The sequence below is a fragment of the Rhynchophorus ferrugineus genome, unplaced genomic scaffold (genome assembly GCF_030347505.1).
Source record: "Rhynchophorus ferrugineus isolate W39M unplaced genomic scaffold, kcgeb_rfMv2 rfM1, whole genome shotgun sequence".
NCBI classification, from domain to species: domain Eukaryota; kingdom Metazoa; phylum Arthropoda; class Insecta; order Coleoptera; family Curculionidae; genus Rhynchophorus; species Rhynchophorus ferrugineus.
In genome coordinates, this window is record NW_027472580.1 from 20,061,055 (window position 1) to 20,088,208 (window position 27,154).

General features: G+C 30.6%; 1 protein-coding gene and 1 long non-coding RNA gene across 7 annotated transcripts in view; one reads left to right on the forward strand and one right to left on the reverse strand.

Moving 5' to 3' along the window:
- Window positions 1-22,261, reverse strand: part of LOC143205595 (cytochrome b5-related protein) — a 28,690-nt gene extending 6,429 nt beyond the window's left edge. The window contains exons 1-3 of one of the 6 annotated variants that reach the window (XM_076418737.1): window positions 21,441-21,713; window positions 20,702-21,275; window positions 5,245-5,340 (exon numbers count right to left, since the gene is read on the reverse strand). In XM_076418737.1, the coding sequence (XP_076274852.1) occupies window positions 5,245-5,340; window positions 20,702-20,732 (127 nt within the window). In that variant the 5' untranslated portion in view covers window positions 20,733-21,275; window positions 21,441-21,713. Of the gene's footprint in view, window positions 1-5,244; window positions 5,341-6,986; window positions 7,099-7,876; window positions 8,039-20,701; window positions 21,276-21,440; window positions 21,721-22,160 lie in introns of those variants that run through there. The other 5 variants (XM_076418745.1, XM_076418733.1, XM_076418740.1 and 2 more) reach the window with 5 other exon arrangements.
- On the forward strand, window positions 14,364-16,753 carry LOC143205807 (uncharacterized). Its single transcript, XR_013007929.1, has 3 exons — window positions 14,364-14,503; window positions 14,562-14,663; window positions 16,629-16,753. It is a non-coding gene; the product is annotated as an uncharacterized LOC143205807 (long non-coding RNA).
- Window positions 22,262-27,154: the final 4,893 nt, after the last annotated feature.

Consider the following 27,154-nt stretch of genomic DNA (forward strand, 5'->3'; position numbering starts at 1 on the left):
ATAAGCCTAAAAAATAGGTTAATTTACGACATCACGTTAGAAACCTCTAAAATTAGCAATGTTGCCTTAGTATATTATGCATGTATTATACATATAAACCTTCCTCTTGAATCACTCTATCTATTGAAAAAAACCGCATCAAAATCCGTTGCGTAGTTTTAAAGATTTAAGCGCACATAGGGATATAGGGACAAAAAAGGCGACTTTGTTTTATACTATGTAGTGATATAGCTATAGGTATAGGATGTATGGTATTGATTTAACTTGATGGTAAACTTACTTGCCGTCAAAAACGAAACAGTGCGTAAGGGCCAAAAATTATCTACAGTCTGTGTTATTAGTAGTAGTATATTAGTATAATTAGAAGCCAAAATTATGTAAATATATTGTATGATTGTCAAAAAACAACTAACAACAACTACACATCAGGTCAATATTAGGTGGAGAGCTTGTACTAGAGGATGTTAGTTCTCCCATAATGAAGATTATTCAGCAAAGGTTACCAGCGCTGACCACTGAGTGCTCAACATAGGATTTTAATAAGATAGTACCATTTAACATATGTCATATTAAAAGATCATATTATTTAATAACACCATATCTTTTTATGTGGTTATGTGATATCTAAAGTATATGCTAATATCACAATAACCTAACACCCACACAACACTCATATTGATTCAACGCTGTATCAACGAAGTCACATTAAAACATATAGTCTATTCAAAACAGCTGTGAAGTCATGTCATCAATATGTGCCTGTTGAAAGTTCTAAATTCGTTTTACAGTCAGGTAATATTTCCCTCCTCATTTTATTCTATTTAAAAAGAGATAGAATGCTGTTTGACATGTCCGAACATGTAACCGAATGAGCCTGTAAAAGTCGTCCGTTTATCAAACGTCTGCAAAATTCTTCAAAATATTATAATTACGGATTATAAAGGGGCAAACATTATTTTAACGGTTTATTTTAATAAATTTTAAATTGCCGCGTTTTTTATTGAGCATATTTTTAGCAGTGGTGCAGCTGCATTGACTATTAGTACGGGCACGGTCACTAAAATATCTCAAAAAAATAACGTTAAATTCACCAATAAGAAACCGTCTTTATGCGAAACGTTGTGCGAACAGAGATCAAATATACGGAATGTATAAAAACAGTAAGTAGTTTGTTCAATAGAATCATAATTTGATACACTTATTTCAGAGAAAATTGTTATCCATAAAAAAGAAAGTATCCTTAAAAATCTGAAAGAGCCAAAAGAGCTAAAAGCTATTCGAGGGATGTGGAACATCCGTTCATACATTGTTGGATAATATAGGATTTAAGTGATGTAAAGATAACCCACGAAGGGATTTAATGGAACTTCCAGGCATTGCTTTTAAAAGAATGCAATTTTTAAAAACATATAACAAAATCAAGGAATAATTATTATATTAAGAGGTCAATTGAAAAGTTGCTTCACTCAAAATCCTATAATTTACAAACTAATGATCCGGCAGCTGTCAAATTTATACACGCATCTTCTTAGGGTTAGGGATAACTAAAAACATATTGAGTTAATTCTAATAGTATTTATCATCATGAAATTTCAAGAACTGAAAATAATGAGTAAAAATAATATTTCTTTAGTCAAATATTGAATGCCCTATTGCAATATTGGCTACTGATCATTATAAATTGATCTACAAGAAAATAATTAAGCTTAAATATTAGTTTTAAGGATTAATTTCTAATTTGGAGCTTTATTGTGGAAAATCGGTATATTGTATATTATTCAAATTATTATCCATCGATAGCCCCTACTTTTCCATATCCAAAGAATAAAATATCTTTTGAGTTTTTCAACAAATCGACCCACTTTTGGTACCTTCTTATGAGGTGATACGTTGCTCAGGCTGGTCAAGGCTCATATGTTGGAACAAGTAGTAATGGAATTAACGAGAGCTAGAGAATACAGAGAGTAGCACTTCCTATTTTAATATTTCCAGGTAAGGTTTTCACCGGCTTTCAATAAGTAATCAAGGGTTGCACTACTGAAGAATAACATTTTGTACCTTTGCTCGTATGACGGCCATTTTTGGAGCAAATGTCAGCTCAAATGCATTGTTTTAGTCGATAGCAACCCCATTAATGGTTTCATTAGATTTTAGCAGCTTATAGTATACCACACCAAGCTTATCTTACCAAATATGGAACACTAGCTTGGAGCAACGGATTATTTGGTTTTGCATTTGAATTCTAGTCCTCAATTTTTCATGGCTGTTCGAAACACTCTTAGACTTCGGTGTCAATATTACCACTTTTAAAATACCGAACCCAGTATTCACTTATTGAAATTGACGGAGCATCCTTGCCATAAGATTCACACAAAATTCGATGACTTTCAGTCGCTTTCGCAAGTCTCGCAAATGCTCTTTACTAGGTACAAATTCAGACATTTTAAATGCACTGAAAAAAGAGTTGTTCTCACTTCGATATCAGTGAGACTTCAACATGAAGTTGGTTTCAAATGTACCCGAGGCGATTTATTACACAGTAAGCCCATCTGTTGTAGATCCCTTAAAATTAATCTATAGGCTTGACAGTAATTTGCTAGTAATTAACTAAAAAATCTACTATAAGAAATAGTAGTAATATAAATATTGTAGTAGTAATATACTATAAATTGCATCAAATACTTATTGTCCATTGGACAGATTGGACGAGGAATCCTAAAAGAATAATTTAAAACAATATATAATAACATCGTAAATAGTAATATATTTAAAATATTTCAAAGTTATTTCCATAAAATGAACAGAATTTTGCGATATACAGCGACTAAAACTACTAATTATATTTCTAGCTAAGAATTCTTACCAAAACATGTTTTTCAGTGTCAAATATGAATATCATATAATGTCAAGACCATTCAAAAACTATTATAGACCTACACTCTTTGCTTTTTCTAAAATATACATGTATATTATTATTATTATATTATAATCACAATAAAGATTATATATATAATATTTATTGTGATTATAATATTATATATATATATATATATATATATATATATATATATATATATATATATATATATATGTGTGTGTGTGTGTGTGTGTGTGTGTGTGTGTGAGTTATGAAAAATGTGTTTAGAAAAACGTTTGTATAGAAAACAACGTTGCCATTTTTTGTACAGGAAATTTGGTATTTCTTGTTGGCGTATATCGACTATAGACATATAATGTATAATTTATCAAACATGTACTCTAAGGCAAAGATGAAGGCTACATTTTATATGGAAAGTGCGTGAAAATATTATTAATAAAGGGTTTCCTTTAACAATCTCTTTTATATATGTTTGACTATTTCAATTTTGCCGGAATCATGAGTGGAAAGTTCGGATCAAGAACTATTGTAAATAGCTTAAGACCACAGATAATTAAAATAACTACATTGTACACACTTTACCGAAAGGTATATTCATAGACCATGAGCAGATAGCACTTGCTTAGGCCATCACAGCTTGACGAGCACACCAAATACGGCTAAATATAATCCGGCCCTAATCATAGGATTAAAGGACTTTGAAAATAAGACGAATCTGCTTCTGTTTCTACAAGGCAAGTATAGTTTCGTGATTTTGATTTCATCAAATAATAATAATAGAGAAATATAATCTTACCTGGATAATAGAAAAAAATATTAATAAAATAATAAAGCTAAATAAATTATAGTAATCCACATTACTTTACTTTGGTGACATAGTGACATATACCGCTGTGTAATGTGTTAGAGTCAATCCAAAAGGGTATTATTTAGTATTTTCCAGTAAACTTCCTTAAAGCAAAATTTTTCTATGTTTCCCAAGTTCCCAAGTATATATATATATATATATATATATATATATATATATATATATATATATATATATATATATATATATCCGCAGATAAGGCTATCGATGAAATTCAAAAAAGTTAATGAATTTCATTCCACAACGCAAGTAAATACTCACAATCACTAGTAAGAAAAGTTGTAGGCAATTGGATCTAAGTAATACAGTACAAATTACAATGGAATAAAAGGTCAATTGAAAAGTCCTCGGCCAACCATTGTAAAACTTCAAAATCGGCCTCAGTTTTGTGGATCACCTCTTCATTCGACGAAAATTTCGTCTCAGATCTGGAGAATACGGTAGGTGAGGAAGCAATTTGAAGCCCAATTCATGGATTTTGACACGGTGCATTGTCTTGGTGAAGCAGCACTTTCTTTTTCTTCAATTGCGGCCGCTTTTCTGTGATTTCGTCCTTCAAATGGTGCAATAACGTTATGCAATAGTCGTTTATTTCAAGCGCATCCCAAAATACAGAGGCTATAACCTCGCCAGCAGACTGCTGCGTTTTCCCACGGTTTGGAGCATTTGGAGTTCATCATGTGCAGTCCACTCAGATGACTGTCGATTGGACTTTGGAGTGAAATGATGGAGACATGTTTCATCCATTGTCACATATTGACCCAAAAACTCGGTTTATTACGCTTGATCATCTTCATACACTGCTCCGAATCATCAACTCGTCGTTGTTTTTGGTCAAAAGTGAGCTTGAGTGGCACCCACTTTGCACAGAGCTTTCTCATACCCAAGTATTCGTGAATGATCTGATGTACACGTTCAGTTGATATCTTTAGAGTGTCTGCTATTTTATTCAATTTCAATTCAATTTCATAGAAAATCATTTGGTGGATTTTTAAAATATTTTCGTCGGTAACAAACTGTTTTGGGCGTCCACTGCGTTCACCGTCTTGGGTGCTCATTTCACCACGTCTAAACCTAGCATACCAATCATTGATGGTCGATTTTCCTGAGGCAGTGTCCGGAAACTCAGCATCAAGCCAATTATTTGCTTCAACTGTATTTTTCCCCTTCAAAAAGCAATATTTTATCAACACGCGAAATTCTTTTTATCCATTTTTTTCACAATAACAAAAGTTGTTTTACTCAAAATGCTATAATTCACAAACTAATGGTCCGACAGCTGTTAAATTTATATACGCATCTATTAAGGGTTAGTGCTAAGTAAAAACACATAGATTTAATTCTAGTAGCACCATCTATGTGTCCGACCGGGGACTTTTCAATTTACCTGTTAGGGAACACTAGTAGCTGGTTATTAATGATGATGATGACAAAATTAGTAGATGTTTCAAATGCAATACCTTCAATATATCAAGAAACTAAACACACTTTGACTCACCAGAATGTAATACATGATCCCTCATTGATGGATATTTTATTCCTAAACTGGACTTAAAAACTTTGCTCATGTCCATGTCGAAGCTGTTGACATCAACTTAAAAAAGAAACAGAGAAAACATGTTTAGTCAGTATTTATATTATAAGGAAATTAAATTATTTCATCAACATAATGTCGTTTTTTGTTTTAACTTAATTATTTATAAACATTGATTTGTTTTTTTTATATATTGCAAAGCCTGTTCCTCTCGATAATTTATGTAATTTATGATTTCTCAGAAATGTTCGCAATAATATTTATTATTCGTTTTACCCACAAAAATAACATGATCAATAATAACAATCGACATCATTTATTAATTATTCATAATTATACAAGGCAGCACATATGCATTTAATTTATTGACATTCGGTTACACGAAAAGTTCATTGATACCAAAGCAGTTAATCCATCATTAGTAATCGAATATGATTCATGTAAGTTACAGACATAACAAAACAATAAGTAAATTTCTTAAATGATCTTATAAAACTAATGTTCAAGGACAACTGTTATAAAAAAGCACCAACAGTAAAATACAAAGAGTAAACATAGAACAGACGCCAAAAATCGACGCCATATTAGTATTAATTATCTTTCAAAAGTATGTAATCAAAAGTTTATGAATAAATTCAATCCATTCATTAAAGGAACAACAAAATGAGAACATAGTATTCATTTTGTTTTTCAATTTTCAGTAACCCATTTTGATAATGATGAGTGAGTTTTACTAAAATAAGACTTAAAAGGTTAAAAGAAGAAGAAGTTAAAGAACGAAGTTAAAGGAGTAAGAAGTTAGTTGGCCTTGTGACAATGTAAAAGCTTTGGTACCATCAGAAATTGATTTTAAACTTTATAGGATGGTTAAATTGTTTTTTTTTGGTTCTATTTTTACGCATTATTTGAACGAGATATTATTTCTATTTCTATTTCTAGAATTTGCGATGCTTAAATGTAAAATAGAAAACACTGTTGTTTCGTTGTGTGATGGTTAAAATGGCGTACATTCTTTTCCAAAGTTAAAGTAACTCTTATGGGCTCCGATACAAGTAGAGGAAGGTATATTTTTTGCATTTCAGACGGGATGGTTAATCCAAATGTGGAGTAGTATTACATGACAAAGATCATATTCCTAATTGGAATTTAAAAAGAAAGTATCTCAATTTGCTTAATGTAGATAAATGAATATACATTCTCAGTGGATCTAAAGCAAGTTTGTGTTTGGAAATCGATGACGAAAATATTCAAAGTCAGTTTTGCAAATTGCAACAAATGTTTTTGAATTTCCTTCAAATTGGTAAAACAATAAAATTGAATTATTACAAGAACCCGTTGGGCATGTAGAGGAAGAATTTTCAACCGAAGATTCAAGCCTGCTCTCTTTATCAAATTAATTAAATCATAAATTGTAAATGATCAAATATTTAGCTAATCTATAAAAGTGATCTTTGGAATAATAAAAAAATAAAGCTATTTTATATACTAAGTATATTATATATATATATATATATATATATATATATATATATATATATATATATATATAAATATGTTATTTTTTTATGTCCGCTTGCGCAAAATTATCACAATTATCACAAGCTATCCAACCTGTATAACCTATATAATCATCAAATATGTTGTACGAATCCATTATTCTACATTCACATTGAACTAAAACCACTTGAATAATTAAATTAACTTACTTTATTAATTTATATTTTAATGTGTTTCAGAGTCTTCTTTTAACAACTAGGGTTTATCAGGACTAGACCTACTCCTTAAAATGGGCTGAAACCACAGTCCTCGATGTTAAACCTACTAACCAGCGAATACTTAACTTAGAAACCGTGCCAGGAGGTATCCGGCGTTACCAAGCTTGATTACTGATGTAACTGACGTAGTCTTATAATAATGTAGATAAATGTAGAGACAAAAGTCAAATTAAAACAATGCTTATCAGTATAATACGTAGAACCCTTAATAAGAGACCAACTTTGAACCCTGAGACTTTAAATTCCCACAAGAGACAAAATTAAATTAACTATATTTGTTAGTGTTATTTAATAAGTAATTAAGCTAATGTTATTTAGTAATTAATCAGTAATATAAGCAAATGGACCGGATAAGACGAAATATGAAAGAAAACTAATATATTCATAGAAATGAAAAGAAACTACCAACCTACAATACCAGAATTTCATTTTTGGAAAAAATAAATATACGGATCATAAAATTAAAATAGTATATCAAAAGAGTAACTAAAGCGATAATTCTAAGAACAACATCAACCAAGCTTATGTTAAGGAAGATTGTTAAAAATGTTCCAAATTATTAAATATATTTAAGATATAGAAAGAATTGAATAGAAATTTAGAATAGAAATTTTTAAAAATTGAAACGCGCTTTTCTCGAAACTGAAATTCTACTGAACCCGTTAACTTGAAATTTAGTGTGAATATATGTTTAAAAAAGTTATCGTCAAATTAAGGCTGTTTGAAAAAAAAACAATACATTTTAAAAAATGTTTTCGAATTGTAAATAAATAGCAAAAATTAAAATCTTGTTATGGCTTTGTACCATATATAGTACTTACCTTATCGAGAGCTTAGAATATTAAAACTGATTTAGAACTGCAAGTTTACACCAGAATTTTTACTAAAATATCCTAACAACGTGAAAATGAAGAATCCCATTATGATAGCAGCTCTTATATAGTCGTTATCTCACGTGATTAGTTGACAACGAAAGAGCATTTAGAGGCTTTATCATTTATACAATATTTGTACCAAAGCTTATCACGAACATACAAATTCCATCAAAATTGAACCAACAAACAATTTTATTTTTAAAAAATGACAAAATATTGGGTCTGATAAAATTCGACGAATTTTAGAATTGTACAAGCGAATTATTTTTTAATATATTTTTTTAAATTCAAAACGAACAAAAAAGAAACACTTGTGGTTCGAGCAGTTGGAAATCCAAGAATCGACCGTTAGACAGTTTACGTTAACGGTAAAACATCGACAATATTTTAAGGGTAATTTGATATTTTATTGGTGTGTTTTATGTTTCTGGGAAAATTGAGATACCCGTAAAGAGACTTAAAGAGCGAGGTGTCACGAGCACCAAAACCAATTGCAATAATTGGCAACATGTTTAGCCCCCTCCTCGAACTGAAGTTGCCGAATGTGATAACTTAACATGCCCAAGGGCTTTTCAAGATCTATGGAAGTTCGTTTATGCAGCCGCGACCGTCAGAGTAACTACGTTTTTTCAATCGTGCCGATTATACAGTGTTTTATGCTGCACAACCCAAATTCTTTAAAACGATGGGTTTTTCATAGAGTATTCCAGTTTTCCTTTTGTTTTAATTCTATTCATTTAACTATTTATTAATCTATTCATTTATCTATTCAGTTATCTATTCATTTCTCTATTTAGTTATCAATTTATTCTGAATATTCTCCGCTATTTATTTACTTAATTATTATAACACATAATCGTAACATAACGTTTTATGGTTGCAACTGTCTTAATTATCAGTATCATCACCGTTGTTAATCAACCTAGTCGATAATTCAATTAATAATTATAAGACTGATTTAACGTTCTTTATATCCTATTGTTATTCTCGCAAATTCATTGCTCAGGTTCTTCTTTATCTATTTCAGAACTGTCGCCCGACTATTTCCTCAATCGACGTTTTCCTGTTTAATTTTAGTTTAATCGATTTGTTGTTATTTGTAAGTACGTATTTGTATATGGTGTTTGTTTTATTGTGTGTCTATATATATATATTTTTTGTAACTAAAATAAACAATATCCTTTAAAAATAATTTATTTTTTTTTTATTTACGCCCACATAGTAAAATTCATTCTACAGAATTACTCTTAATCTTTATTAAGGCTGGGTATAGTTTTATAAGTTATGTTTAGAATCAATCCAGCAAGAATAATGGCACAATCGATACAATCAACTGAACTTTTCAGCGCAATAAAAGTAAACTTTAGAATTTACAGGTTCTTATTTGGAAAAACTTATGAAAATATATTTAATTGTTACATTTTTTTATTTAGTACTAATATTAATACTTGGCTATAGATATGATAAATTCAAACAATTAGAATAAAGTATTTAGTTTAAATTAGAATAAGTATTAAGCTCTATTAAGCTCCTTCTATTAAGCAACGAAATATTCAAAAGGCACTATTTTAATTATATATAATTAATGACAAAAATATTTCCAAATCCTAAATAAAAATCTGTGTTAACCTACATTTTTCTTATATATATGTGAGCATCCATCATGTGTCAGAACAATTAGCGATAACAACAATCTGAATTGGTCTTTGTACATAGTATGGTAATCTCCAGGAGACAATAGGATTTTACAGAATTATGGAATTGCCAACAGAACAAAAGAGAAATCACCCAAGTCTCGCCCTCAATCGAGGACCCAACGATGGAGCTGGACCTATAAAATCCCCGACACAGATTTAGACGGTCTATATTTCTACGGGCTCCCTCGAGCAGCTATGTTGTCAACTGTAAATTGTCAATCACTCGAATAAACCATAAATAATCCCGTTAGTTTTTATCATTTTATCATATATATATATATATATATATATATATATATATATATATATATATATATATATATATATATATATATATATGTGTGAGAATTCCGATCCCCGGAAGAATCCGGTCTTACCCAGCTTGCCTAAGAGAATCACAAATATTAAGCAATTACGAATATAAATTTACGACCATGCCCCCAGCAGGATTCGAACCCACAACTATCGCAACTGTAGGTGGATCGTCGTGGCGCCTTTACCACTGCGGCACCAAGCCGGCACATATAACTTTTGTTCTTATATTTCATCTTCTTATATATTTTCTATTTGCTGAAGCGTTTGGTAGATTGTTTTCTTCACCTTTAGCAGATATTTTTTGTAAATAAGATTTATCAAACCTAAGATTGTAGCACAATATATAGAGACAATAGAAGGGAATCTTCAATGTATTACCGCATAAGTGCATATATGCATAACATTATGTAAGTAACAATATGAGTAGCAGGAAATTTAAAAGATAATAATAATAATAATAATAATAATAATAATAATAATAATAATAATAATAATAATAATAATAATAATAATAATGATAATAATAATAATAATGATAATAATAATAATTCATTCTTGCTAGTAGAGGCATCATATCAATATCGCATCAATGCCTTCCTTTTTCTACGCCACAGCTAAAATACAGATAAGTTACTTTCAAATCAGTTACATATAGTTAACATTATAAAAGACTTACAATTTAAATAACAACTGAAAGCTGCATCCCTGTTAAGCAATGCTCTTCCACATTTCGGTTTGTAGTCTGCCTGTGTAAGATGTAACCCTTTTGCTCTTATTTGAGACCTCACAAAAGATTGTCATCAGTTTTTCATTGTTTATTGCTAAAAGTCATTTCTGACACTACTACATCCTGGGACGCAACACTTGGGATGTCTTCAGATTTAGTTAAATCATTTTAATTAAAAAAGAACCATAAAAACACAGTTAACAATATAAGATTATTTACCAAGTTTATAAGTTTTTAAGTTTGCTTTGTTAGCCCTGTTGAAAAATGCGTCCAATTCGAAAGAAACGCTTTCAACAAAAGCTTGCAAAAAAGTCCAAAATATCCAGTAACTTCTTGATTATCCATCCATCAAGGATAAACACACGTACTCTACGATTCATTATCTTGTATAATAGTTTTCTGAAAGCTGAATTTGACAAATTTAAACTTCAAGCTACCTAGCCGCAAATGATCAAAGTAATATACTGTTTCACATGCGCCCATAAAATCTAAATCTAAATCTCTTCTAAATTCTAAATCCTCAATATTTTGTGATTGAGATTTGGGATTAAGAAACTTGTAGCATCATATTGAATGCTAATTCTCTTTTTTAAAAAGTTTAACATAATAACGTGAATAAATCAGTTCTTACTCAAATACAGCTAATAAAAATGTCACAAATTACCTGAGATGTTAAACAATGTTGGAGTGAACACGTTCAGCTTCCGAATTTACCGAAATCAAGGAAAACGACAATCGCACACTTTCTGTCTCTAATACAATAAACAGGCAGTGTAAGATTTTGTTGGCGTGTTTTTTGATGTCGCCCTTATATAATTTTCAAAACTAATTTTCCGATATTTTTAAAATAAATACAAACGTAAAGACACCGAAATAGTGTTTCCTCTCCGGCTTTGATGCGAAGACTTGAACTGTCACACCATTAATCGTTTTAGTCTAATAGTTTAATGGCCGTCTCAATTTAATGATTCTATTGCTATTCGTAATTCATCCGTTGTTGGATCGTCACCAGGAAATTTCTGAAATGCTAATTACTAGCTAACTCTTTGGTTTATCATGATTATAGGGCTGGATGACGAACTCTCAAGAATGAAGAAGAGTAAATATCAACAAAACAAGGAGAGGTCAGAAAAGAGCGCGAGAATTGAAAAGGATAAAATAATCATGAAAATGGCCAATTAAGCGTGATAAGCATGAAAATTGGCAAATAGCAGGTGAGGACAAATAGAAAGATTTTGTTAGTAAGCAGTAAATGCTGTGATGATGGAAAGGACAGTTTAGATATTACAGTCCGTACTGCTGCGACAGTCTCTGTATCTGTACTCTGTTGGGATTAAGGAATGGATTCAATGTTAAGGAAATAAGTTAAATGCATTATAGATGTAACTAATATTTAAACTTAGTTAAGATATCTTTGAACGAATTGTCATTATCAATATTTTTAGCATGTTGCTGTTACATTGAATATTAGTATACAGTTAGGTAACATAGAATTTAAATAGTTAAAAGATAACCCACGAAGAGGTCAAATGAGGCTTTCAGACATGCTTTTCAAAGATATAATAATACAATGAAGGATTTATTAGTTAAATTTGTGTAATTAGATGTGACATGGATATTTCAGAATGGGACCAATATACACAATGGTCACTCATGGCAGGATGATAATAAAAATAGTATAAAGACAACAAAAGTTGATGGAAAAAGTAAACATTGAAATAACAATTATTAATTGCAGATATATTGGTCCTCATGCTGGAAACTGGAATGGTTTTACTCCTGGCGCAGAGTTAGTGTTTTTCCCTCCAAATCCAAGAATGACTCCCATGGAGAAATGAACCATAACATATTTTTTCTGTGGTTTGTTAAACAGTTCTTAAATAACTTGGAGGAATCGTTAGTTATTTTTATAGATAATATATTATACCATAGTACACTGGTGGAGAAGATCCCAACAAAAGCATCGAGAAAGGCTGCAATTAAGGAATCACTTGGAATACATAAACTGAGTTGTTAAAAATACCATGTTAAAGAGTGAAATATTTCAATGTGTTACTAGGTAAATATAAATGAAATGTTTAATTGCGTTTTATGTAATTTACTTCTTTAGAAATATGCCTGAAAAAGGATTATTGTAGATCAGATATGGCTACGGATTATTACATGTTCCTCCCTATTACTGCATATTCAATTCAATCGAATTGATATCGGGAGTGGCAGATAATTATTATAATAAACATGCTGGTCTAGAAGGACGTACAAGCAAGAACTATCTAGATATGTGAAAAGTTGTGTTGTCAACAATAACACCTTCAGTTTTGATAAACTCGATCATACAGGCTGAGTAAGTGTTAGATATATTGGAAATTAGCAGCTTAGTTATTCACTTGACTAGATATTTCGAAAATGACAGTGATTGAATGAAATTTTCTGTATGTGAGATAATGATTAAATGCTGACATTTACCAAAAAAGGGCGATGAGACTGGAAACAACTAATTTAAGATAACTGTAGAAAGTCGTATTGTTGAGCGTGAAAGATTGATATGTATAGATCAACTCGGAGTTGATGAGGTAACATTGCGTCGTTGTAACGTCATCAATTTACATGACGTGAGTGAGATATTTAAAAAAACCTTCGGGATGAGTTTTACTTATTTTACCATCAGTGGAAATTTGTGTTGCCTTTCAACCAGTTGCCTCTTCTTTACTTTACAGTTTCTTAAAGTAAATTAAATAAAATGATTAGATTAGATAATGTGATAATATATTTATCTTACTATATGTATTAATTAATGCTAAAACAATATATATTATAAAATAAATGATACATTATAACTTTTTAAAACAAACATTATTCTTTCTAGCTCTAACAGCAAAAAAGTAAATTGGAAGTAATATGGTACACAATCTTGAGAATGCTGTAGTGAGGGGTTAGGTTAATGTGAGTTTGTTTCAGTATTTTAAATTTTCAATTTTTATTCAATATGACAGAGACATCCTTTATTTTCTACTTTGCCATGTTTAATTCTAAATCTCCTCTTAATTTGAGTGCTTTCAAAAGTTAACAATCAGATCGTTCTCCGCTCACTTCAATAATTCTTCTGATTTTCACCTTTACCATTAAAGAATAAGAAGAGTATTTCATTCGCATATAAATTTGAATTTTTATAAATTATAAATTACTTATTGGTTGTACTGCTCATATAACAAATGCACATTCAAAATAACGAATCATATTGATCCTAAAAATTATAACATTTAATTATACATAAAAAGTGAAAAGATATCTTTTTTTCAATATTTAGTTCAACAGATATGTTATTAGGACAGTAATTTAAAGGTTAAAAGACCACCACGTGTGACATTTCCTTTTTTATAACCGCAGAGAAAATAGAGATTTAATTTTATAGACAATTTTGGAGATATACTTAGCAACGTCCATTATTTAGATGTCACTTCTTTATATTTTTGTACAATCACTACTTGTTTCAATAGCTATGCTAAGAGCTGCGAAGGCGTTTTATTGGTTCATTTTATTTCTATGATGCGTTTGTTTCTTATTTTGGGCGTAAGTTGCTGAAGAAGTAGAAAACAGTGCGTTTAGCGTTTGTATACGTTTTCGTAATTAAATTTTAATAAAAATTAGTTCATTTATAATGTATATACGTTCTAAAAAGTGTAACCCGATGTACAAAAAACGAAATAAGGAGATATCGGATTCCTTTCAAGAAATGCCCGACTCTTAATCAAAAAAATAGATAGGTCATGTAAAGAATCTCAAATTATCTGAATTGAGCTTGTGTGGTGCGTAACTCAGCATTGTTCTTATCAGGTATGTATACAGTATATACATAGGGCTTTTGTATATATAAACACATACTGTTTTTTAGAAAATACCTATTATGCATCTAATTACAAACAAGTTGCCAATAGTTGTAAATATATTGGCCAAAGTATAAACCCAAAATGTGTACATATGGAGCAATATGAAGGTAAAATGAGTGCACCATGAGAAGATTAGTATCGCAACGTAAATCAACATTTCAATAGTGTTAAATTGCATAGCATTTTAAAAATATACTTATTTTAAGAGATTAATTTATTTAAAGAAATAAATATCGATTAAGTATCCAAACGTATTTGTTGTTGCTACTGTAAGGCTACTTAATCAAGACAGTTTGGATTATTATTTTGGATCTATTAGAAATCATGGAGTAAAAAATATACATGCTTCATCAATTATATTAATGGAAAATAAGGTACGTGATTTCTTTGTTTATAATCTGCTATAACTAACACTGTAGATCAAGATGAGATAAGGCATCTAGAAGAAAAGCACACTTCAGCTTTGTGAGGATTGTTTTATTTTATTATGTGTAGCTGTTCAATTGTGGTTGTTATTTTATTACGTGTAGGTGCTTTTTTCCTACATTTTATTCCTACATTCTGCCATGTGAATAATATCATAGTAATTTTACATATATTTTTATAATATATATCATATATTTTAATCATTTTCGTTGTATAATATGTAATGGATTTCACGATTAAATATCGCGGTTATTACAATAAGAATATGTATGATAAATACATGACATCTTTTTTTATTAAGAAAGTTATTAGAATTATAACACGATATTATGTAGAATTTGTTTACAATATAAAAATATAAACAAGAACGGAGAACTCATACTTAGTAGTATACTTTTTATGTTTTTATTGAATTTTATTTTATAAATTTGTTTCAAGAAATTAAATTAAGAATTTATTTTATTTCAAGTTTATTTATCAATAAAATGTGACGTTAGAGTTTATACCATGGAATCACGTAACCCATATGCGTAGTAAAATCAATTTAAGAACCAATCAAATATCTTTTCATTATAGATATTTATAATGCATATTTTAACTAAGAAATGAAATTTACTAGAACGACGATTACCAGATGGATAGTATATGTTGCAAAGAGACACATATTGAGGTTTCGATTCTTTCGAGCGCTTATTTTGCCATTCCTATGTCTGTATGGCTCCGACACTTGGACACTGTTATAATTTGAAATTGGTAACTTTGAATTATGTCTTCGAAATACGATACTAGAACGTATCTTATTAAAGTATCTATTATTAACGTATCTATCGAATGAAAGATGAAGATAGATATACAAACAAACAAACTTTTGTAGCGAAATCAACATTTTGTACGGTAGATTCAGCGGGCATCTCCTAACATACATTAATTAAGTTCACAAAGGATGATTTAAAGAAAAGGAGACTAACAGTATCCGAAGCCAAAACAGTATTTTTCCTTCTCATTTCATTCTAATTAAAAAGAAAGTTCAACGCTGTCTGCATGAGAGCGGAAACAACTAAAAGATGGTATATAGTAAAACTGTAGGATGATAATACTGTGATGACTGTAGGTAAATATAGGATAACTATAAAAAATCTTATTGTAGACTATATTAGATTTGTATACATAAACATATAAGAGTAATTGTTCAGAATATATATGAGTATTTGATTAGAATGTGTAAGATACTAAATACTAACTATCTTAGAGATATGACAAATGCGTTAGGGAGAATGCAGTAATTAAATCTAATTTTAGCAAGAACTATTTAAAGAAGTAGTAACAAAGGGGACTTGGAAGAAAGACAATGATATCAAAATAACTTAATCATTAATAGGCTTAATAACACTGCACCGAAGGACACAAGAACTAAACATTAAAGAGTAAAAAATCCAAAAAAAAAATAAATCTTTGACCTTTGCCCATAAATAACTTTTCAGCGGGCAAGGTCTCTATCAAAATTCAGAACTGTCGGAATTTTGGAAATTAGATCACTATTTTTATGGCTATATTGACCGGACTATTAGACTATATATTTATTTTTTTGGTAAGTTCTCAATAAATTCAATTACTCAAACTGTCACTTTAATTTTAAATATTTTTAGATGAACACCCAGAATGTTCTTTTTGCGGTCCAGCAATCATCTCTGATCCGGTACTGAGCAAAGTACAAAGTATTGTAAAGAAAGAAAAAAAAAGTCCCCTTAGACTAAAAACAGACATGCAGAAATAAAGAGACAAAGTCAAAAACGAGGGGCTACACTCACAAAGGGCTACATCGGAGGAACAAAAAGTGTTCAAGTAATGTGTTGTACCGTATGTGTATTGTTATTTCACTATTCTACGAGTTTTGGTCTCAGGAAAAATACTCAGGAGTCTAACGAAATGTTTTTCTTTTCTGTTATTCCTAATGTAATGGTAGTAATATGACTAGCTTAGTTTGATGAACATCTTTTATCTTTTCCCTCGACTAAAATCAGGTTCTTCAATCTAGTTATTTGAATATTGGAATTAGGAAGATGCGGGAATTATATTAGGTGAGTATAGGTTGTTCGTTTATATATCTTAAGTTGTTGGACAAGAATTCATTAACAATGATAACATAGCTACCAAAAGAACTTGACCAACCCTTTTAGTGAGCTTTTCAAATGATCAACCCATCGCACATCTTTGAAACATTGTTGTTTTTGGACATAATTCCCTTTGAGTTTAACAAAAACTGATGCCTTTTTTGATTGAAGCTATAACTTCAAAGTCGTAGTTTATTCTTCAAAAACATTTATAATTATTTATTACTTTACAATAATAATTATAATGTTACTATTCGTGACCGACTAACCCATAATTGGTCTTTACAATAACTTATATTTAGGCATTTATTTTGGAGGACTAATCGGTCTTAACTTAGTCTGTGGCCTAATAAGGTTTATGTGTTAACATTGCTGTGCTTTCTATTAGATAGCCCTTACTACATTACACTACACTAAATCAAAGAGTTTGATCCTTTTGAGTCTGTGTCCTATTCTGATGCTAATCAAGACTTGCAATATAACAATATTAACATGAGAATATAGTCTCTCCTCATGCTTCCTTGCGATTCTCTGGTTTTCCTGAGTGGTACACGTTATCTGAAGGCCTTGGTGTAAGTAATCAGTCTTATAGTATTAGATAAACTATGCTTCTTACGACTTTGTTATGTAAAACTTGTTTCTTTCTACAAAAACACTTATAAATTCCGTAGGTTCATATAGATTTTAATAATTTTTTGTATGCTAGTAATTTATTATATACTTATAATGGCGACTTTCTTCCGATTAACCATAATATTTTCTTATATTTCAATACTAGTTCTTTCCTTTTCGAGAGACTTAACGTTGTTTCTATACATGCACAGATCTACTTTGACTAATTTAAAATAATTAAAAATACACAAAGGATTCACAATATCCTAAATTATTTTCAGTCATGTCAGTTATTTTAATAGTTGCATTTTAAATTGTTGTGTCATTATTAGTTAACGTAGCAGTCTATGTGTACACAACTATATTAAACTCAAATTTTCAAATAAAATACGAAAGAACACTGTTTAATCAGATACCTCAAACAAAAATTTTTTGTTTCCATAAAATTTCTATAATTCAGTCAATAATCTATTAATAAAACTAAAATTAAATGGCGAATCAAGTATCGCCATATAGCGTCGAATAAAATGCTGAAACAGCTTAGAAATAATTAAACAGAAAATAATTACAGTAGAAGTTATACTCCAAATAGGAAAAACACAAATAAAATAAATTATATCGAGAGTGTTGGTTATTAAAATTGAATAGTTAGTTATTAAAATTTTAACATAAATGACGTTGACCACCTTGATCAATATGACATTGTATAATAAAATATTGGGGCATAATTTAATTTTTAAACTTCAAGCGCATTTATTTCATATAAAAATAAAATAACCACCTTAGATAAATTGGCGAAATGATTATTTACATAGGATATAGACTGAGTCGACCTTGGAAGCAATGCTAGTTGAATGGAATCAAGTTTTCTGTATACGTAAAATCATGGGGTTCACGAAAATAACATGAAATCGTACGTCATACATCAGTATGAGTAGGGCGAGTAAATTGACCTTTGTGATCAAATTCCTCGCTTAATTTATTCAATACTGATTATAGATTTGTGTAGTCACTACGTAACCAATTTCGTTACTTATAAAATGTGAAAGGGTTTTGGAAAACAATAGCTAGTTATTTACTTTAAAAACTGTTTTAAATATAAAGGTAAGAAGATACGACTTGTTGAATGAAGACGACAGTAAAAAGCGAAAGGCGTGTGCCCTGCTCATTTATTTTAAACTAGCTTGACACATTTTACAGCTACGCGTTGTTGTTTACGAAAGTAGTGGTTAGGAAGTATCTTTTAGGTTTATAAAAGTTTGTTGAGGTAATATTATTAGTTATTATTTAATAAAAAAAATACAAGTAGACAATATGAAAATAAGTCAGGAAAATTTGTGAGAATAGTTGTAAAATACTATTCTATTTAGTGTATTAGCATGTGCATTTATTACGTATGCACGAATAGAGAATCAGCACTAATTAGTTTGTAGATAACGTAGCAAGTGTTCTAGGAGACAATACAGTGGTTATATCGTAAGGTAAGGAAGAAACTAAAGAATATTACAAGAAAAATATATTCAAGGAATAGCGAAAGAAACAAATAAGGACAATTAGTACGTAGTACATTAGGGAATAGACAAAATATATAAAGTTTTGAAAGCAATCGATCAAGAATATCAAGTCGATATATTTAAGAACATAGAGGTGATGCTTCAGAGATTACAACATAAAAGTGATTCAAAAGGAAAACGAAACGTGGAAACATAGCAATACTTTCCAACAATCAAACGTGGAAAGATAGATATATTTTACTAAAAGAGCAATATATTACATCATTGTTTTCCTCACTTTTAGAAGTAAATATCAGTCAAGACCATTAATCAAAACTTACAAAAGTAGATTAGCCCTTCAAGGAAAACCACAAAATGGAAAAAAATGCGCCTAGGACCATACCTCATAGGTGGTGTCAAGCAGGGTTCATTGTAAATATAATAAGGATATAAATACAACCCAAGAACCTGCTGTCGATCAATATTTGGGTATAGTTATATAGTTTTATAAAAAATGTATTTGTTATAAATACTATATCAAAATTATCTACTTTATATTATTTACAAATATAAACATATTTTAACAAAAAATAGTAATGGAATAAATTTGCTAATAATTTATTTATGTTGCTTGTGTGTGAATATCCCCAATTCTTAATCTTAATTAGTCGTAAACTGTTGCGTTTTCCCACGCGTTGGAGAGGGTTCATCGTTTGCAGTCTACTCAGATGACTGTCGATTGGACTTCGGAGTGAAATGATGGAGCCATGCTTTATCAATTGTCACATATCAACTCGGGTTTATTATGCTTAATCATCTTCAAATACTGCTCCAAATCATCCACTCGTCGTTGTTTTTAGTCAAAAGCGGCACCCACTTTGCACAGAGCTTTCTCATACCCAAATGTTCGCGAATGACATAATGTACACGTTCAATTGATATCTTTAGAGTGTCTGTTATTTCAATTTACGGCCATTCAAAATCATTTTGTGGATTTTTTAATGTTTTCGTCGGTAACAACCTCCTTTGGGCGTCCACTGCATTCACCGTCTTCGGTGCTCATTTCACCACGCCTAAACTTAGCATACCAATCCCTGATGATTGATTTTCCTGGGGCAGTGTCCGGGAACTCGGTAGTAAGCCAAGTTTTTGCTTCAACTGTATTTTTTCCCTTCAAAAAGCAATATTTTATAAACATGCGATATTCCTTTATATCAATTTTTTCACAATAACAAAAGTTGCTTCACTCAAAATGCTATAATTTACAAACTAATGATCCAACAGCTGTCAAATACACGCATCTTTTGAGGTTTAGGAAAAACTAAAAAACATATTGATTTAATTATAGTAGCGCCATCTATGTGTCAGGTCGGGGATTTTTCAATTCACCTGTTAGTTACAGTTAAATAAACCATACAAGATTAATAAATGTTTTAATAACAACTTGAATTAGCGTAGTTTTTAATCCCGTAGTTTTAATCGTCCATTATTGATATATCTTACCCAATCCATTGATACGATCACTGTTGCACATTACTCCACTAATCACTAACACTATCACGCTAATTCGAAGAAATTCAGTTGTTTCGACCGCCTCATTAAGTTATAATTGTATACAAATTAAATACATTTTTTTTTCATATAACAACTGGACAGTAGAAGAGAAGACTGTAGAATCAATATAATATAAAAGTTGCCTGTGTATTTGCAATTTAATGGCCTATGTTATGCATTATTTATAGAAAATGATTGATACTTTGGATTGCTAACATACACAACAGACCGAATACTATTAATATTAACATTGTAGATTCGATAATCAAAATAATCTACGTATTACACTTAATACAGTATATTTACATTATCAGTAACGCTCATTCTTCAGCTATAGTATATTTATTGTAAAATCTAAACACATCTGGATAGTAGTGAAATAGATTCAACAGAGTAGTGAATCAGTTGTATTTCATTCTGCCTTATTCTCATAAAAAAATTGTTAAAACCTAATTTAATTAATTAATTTTTAAATATTATCATTAGTATATACTATCAATAAGACATAAATAAACTAATGTTACTTAATTTAATAATTGTTGTTAATATATATATACATATATATATATATATATATATATATATATATATAAATATATATATGTGTGTGTATATATATATATATATATATATATATATATATATAAAGAATTATAAAGAACATGTTATTCTGTTTTCTGTTTGTAGCATTTTGTATATATAGATTTAATTCAACAAGATAATGTGTATATAAATAATTATAGATTAACTTTTTTAATCTTAACATAAGAAAACAACAAATATCTAAGGAAGTAAATAATTTAAACAGTAAGAGACCCACCATGGTAAAACAAAGAACAAATTAGCCGAACTACTTTCGTAAACACGTCATTAATAAACACGGTCATTTTAAGGAAAAAAATCCAAACATGAAAAAATCGAACTAAACACTTTTTGCTAGTCGAACTACATCACAAATAATATCATAGTTCAAGTTTAAGTCGGACCACCTAGTCCCCCACCAATAGAACACATTCGCACCTACCTTAATAATAACTTTTGAAATACATTAATTCGATAAACTGACATTGGTGTTAATTGGTTGGCCTATAAGCGCCGAATTGATTGCAATTTAATAGCATTTTACGAAAATATTGAAGAATTATAACAAATTGGCACTAATAAAAAATCTAAATGATTTAATATACTTTATTTTTTTAAAAATGTGAATTTACTCACACATTTTGTAACAGTTTCTTTATGCAAGTCAATGAAATATATTATATAGACCGCTGAACAAGCTATTATTGTTTCGAAAGACAATAACTTTTTATTAAACGCAATTTATTTTTAATAATAAACAGCGTACATTTCAAAATACTTAAATTTATCTTGACTTATCTTAAACATTTCAATTGTTTTTACTTACCAAATATTTGTAATGTTTTGATTTGAAAAAATCACGCAATGTTATTGTATTACTTCCAATACTCAACGAATAAACATAAATACATAATATGTTAATTTCTAGCCGCAGATAACTTATCTTAAAACAGTTTATAATGATATAGGGTGCGTCTCCTATTGGGTTATTATTTCTCGTATCATTTAATTGTTGAGAACACTGCTGTTACACTTGACATTGACCCATATTATTCAAATTATTTCCCATAATTGTCAACTAGTAGATATCTATAGTAGCACTTTAATTCAATGTTCAACAACTTCATCAACTGGTCACTCCACTTTCCACTGCTTATCCACTTTTCATCTTTAGTCACAATACACCATACAAAATACCTCTTTTTATTTAACAAACAATTAATTTCCGATATTGCATTATATTTTCAGTCAATTATTATTGCTCGTCAATTGCTTAACAATCTTAAATTCTAATTCTTTGAGAGTTTGAACTTCGTTTCATCTTTTTTTAAGTTCAACACTTATATATACTTATATACACTATTCTTTGTCATTGATATCAAAATCAACAATCGATGAAGTGCACAGAGTAACTGCGGCTACTGAAAGAGCATTTGAAGAAATACTGCCCTGCAATATTCCTGGATGTCTCACAAGCTTTTTATCGGGTTCGACATTTGGGATTAATCTGTAAGATGAGCAAATTGTTACCGCGTAACTATTGTTAATTGCTAGAGTCATATTTATTCGGAAGAAAATTTAGAGTATCGCACGAAATGGCGTTCTCGACATTTAAAAATATCTGGGCTGGTGTTCCACAAGGCTGCGTCTTAGGACCTCTCCTGTATCTGCTCTACACTGCTGACATTCCTACAACAAAAGAAACACTTCTTGGAACCTTTGCTGACGACACAGTTATTATGGCAAAACATATATCTCTGCCCAGGGTAATAGAAAAAGTGCAAGTGGCAGTCAACAAAATCTACAAATGGGCGAAAGATTGGAAAATTCAACTTAATAGGTCCAAATCTGTCCACGTTAATTTTGCATTAAGGCGAAATAATAAAAACTTAATTATATCACTCAATGGATGCCCGATTCCTCACGCAGAATCAGCAAAATACCTTGGAATCCATCTTGACGGTAGATTAAATTGGAAGCATCACGTTAGACAAAAAGCAAAACACATTAGAACCAAAATAAAACAACTATATTGGTTAGTCGGAAAATACTTGATCTAAAATCAAAGAGGTTGATCTATAATATAATTATAAAGCCTATTTGGACCTGCATTATGGGGTGCAAATATGGGGTTGCACTAAAAATTCAAATCAGTTAGACATACAGCGCTGTCAAAACAAGGTTCTTCGATTGATTACCAATGCCTATCGCTATGCAACCAATGAAGAACTTTACGATGACCTGGAAATTGATTTGCGAAGTTGTGTAGAATTTCGCCTTAAAACACAAAAGAAGATTACTAAATCATACTAACGTGGAAGCAATACAACTGCTGGATAGCGCGCAGGATGTCAGGAGATTGAAACGAACAAAACCATACGAACTTGTGTGAACATTTAGTATGTAATATTAGTGTAAAGTATAGCTATAGGTTAATAATTAATAAATAATTATAATTTTATAATTGAGGAATACATACTGATGAATTTCCTCGCACTGGTCTTGCTTGTTAATTAATCAGCTTAGTTGTTAATTCATAGGAAAATCAGAGAGAGAGAGAGAGAGAGAGAGAGAGAGGGAGAGAGGGAGAGAGAGAGAGTGTAAACAATTTCCAACATAGCATTTAACCGAACCAACATTTTGATATTCTAGTTGAATTACTTTGACTATCGTACAAGTTACCTGGAGTTCTAATTGCTAGTAATAATTGGACGAATAACTTGTTATCTACATACATACGATTTAAGAAGTTATCTATGTTTCCATATCTATTACCAAATAAAATCTTAGTAAAAATGGCTTAAGGACATGAATATTCAGACCATTCAAATAGATATATTAGATTTATGTCTAGATTAATGTAAAGTGGATTATAATGATCTGCTGATTTTTGTTTATAAATTACAAACTTTCTTGAATAAAAGACTCAGTTTGCAGGCGAAAAAAAGGCATTTTACCCACATACGAATAAAAAATATTTTGTGGAAAACGACAATGCAATACTAAGTAAATCAATGGAAGTCAGATCTGGACCATACGATGGGTAGCAAAGCAATTCGAAGTACCATTAATTTTGATGATCGACTTTTCACGCTTTATATTGTTTTGACAGTTTATATAAGTTTTGACAGTTTTTTACGTTCTTTCATTTTCTTACTTATAATTAATGCCGGCTTGATTGGCATAGTGTGTAAATTTTCATTTGTAATTGTATATAATTGTGATTAGCCAAAAGCAGAATCAGACAAGGATAATGATCCCAGTCATGCCAGTAAGAACGCTGGGTAAGAGCTAATAATCTAATAAGTCTTCTGGGATGATATCTAAATTGGTCACCCGCCAGTCGGTAGGCTTAATGTCGAGGATGTCTGCAAAATTCTTCAAAGCATTAGTGTTAATGATTCCAGATTATAAATCGGCAAACTTGGGACTTTTGGCGCTTTGTTTGTGTTGATAAATTTCATTCGGGGCTTATTGCTTTACTAGTCTGCTTTAAAATGTCGAAGCGATATATGCATTAGATGTGTAGCGACCTTGAGCATGTCGAATTTTACATCGTGGAATAACGGTCTACAAAATACCCAGAAATATAATCCCAGATGTTGAACACGGGCGGGGTGCCAACTGGAACCCGACAACGAATGGCTGGCGGCAACCCCGAGACGTTTATCTGGGATATTATTGAAGGGTATTTCGGTCATTCAGTGCTCAACCCTCGTTTGGTTTAGACGTGCCACCATCGACTGCCCAAGCCTTGTCTTCAGGTAACTCCGCTGCCATCCGTTTTATTTATTTATATTTTCACATTTTTTTTATATTGCCAATAAATAACGGTCACATCATGTAAACACCACTGTTTCATTTCGATTTACCTCCATTCACCGAGCCACATCATTTTTACCCTAAAGTGGTGACCCCGACGTGATCTTTCGCAATATTGGGTTTGGACTCGTGAATGGAGGGTACGTAGAAAATGGTGTATTTTACGTGACCGTTATATTTTTTTTGTTTCAAAATTTTAAATATTTTTTATTCGATTCCTTTTCAATTTTACCTTCAAGATTCATTTTCATTTTATTCCGATTAATTTCATTATTTCCAATTAATTTTTAAATTTTTTTTTTTGTCAAAATTTTTATTTTACAATCTTTTGGAATATTTTTACGTCACTGCTTAATCATCAGCGTCTCGGCTAAACATTTCTTTCGGCGCTATGTTTAAATCATAATGTCTTCCTTCGCTCGCCGTCTCCGTCATAATGGCAGATATTTTGGTTTAAAAGGCTTTGGGCAGCTTCGGTCGGATACCGTCGTTATTTGTTTTTTTCTGAATTAACCTAACGTATGTGACTACGGATTAGTCACAGAGCAGCTCCAGAAGCTAGGTACCGATTGCAGTCACCGTAGACTCGTTATGTCTTCGCCGAAGTACCAGAATTGCTAACGTCTCGTCGTCGAAGAAAATAAGCTACCACGTCGTCGAACAGTCGATCCTCCCACAGCGTCGATTACGGGAGCCCTGTCTGAAGAATAGCTTGTTTTCAACGTCGTCGATAGACCACATTCAAGTGCCAAAGCGACGATGATGCAACGGTATCTGTAGGACCGGAAGATATCAACAGCCGTACCAGATCGCAACCGTACCAACCATAACCGTTTCGAACTATCATATTTTTCAAAGCCCATTTTACACAGCACATTTTGTTTCATATATATTTTTTTGTATTTAATATTTTTTCAAACATTTTTGTATTTTTGTTGCTTGAAATAATTTTATGTAAAATTCTGGCAGGGGAGTATTGTAGCGACCTTGAGCATGTCGAATTTTACATCGTGGAATAACGGTCTACAAAATACCCAGAAATATAATCCCAGATGTTGAACACGGGCGGGGTGCCAACTGGAACCCGACAACGAATGGCTGGCGGCAACCCCGAGACGTTTATCTGGGATATTATTGAAGGGTATTTCGGTCATTCAGTGCTCAACCCTCGTTTGGTTTAGACGTGCCACCATCGACTGCCCAAGCCTCGTCTTCAGGTAACTCCGCTGCCATCCGTTTTATTATTTGGTATTTTTCACATCTTTTTTATATTGTCAATAAATAACGGTCACATCATGTAAACACCACTGTTTCATTTCGATTTACCTCCATTCACCGAGCCACATCATTTTTACCCTAAAGATGTAATATAATTGTTAAAAATGTTAAAATCGATTATATTACGTTTCTTTACTTTACTCGATCGTAGAGTAATATAGAGAAAACTCGATAGGGCTTCTGGAAAAAAATTTCATTAGGTTCAATATTTAGATGGGATTATAATCACCCATTCAAGTACTTTTAATTGTCAATTTAAATCTCTATTATAGGTACATGTAAAGCAAACATTTTGCTGTGAAAACATTTCATTGTTTCTTTGATAAAATTTAGCATGTAACAGTCTTGACGTGATATTTGATTGGCTAATGAAATTGAAATAAAAATCAATTTATATTCTGAAAAAAGTGTATTAAATAGAATTCAATAAAGCATAAAAGGTATATATATATATATATATATATATATATATATATATATATATATATATATATATATATATATATATATATATATATATATAACATATAGGATATATTAGAGTTCTATCTTTTTGTTTCATTATATTTAAAACCTTCTTCCTAATCGATCGCTGTAACTTCTTTATTACAATATGGTTGCATGTTCATATACTTATCATTCATATTATTAACATAATAATTGTTATATTTTATTATAAAAGCCATTACATGTTAAACAAGGAAAAGTTTTAAAATTTAC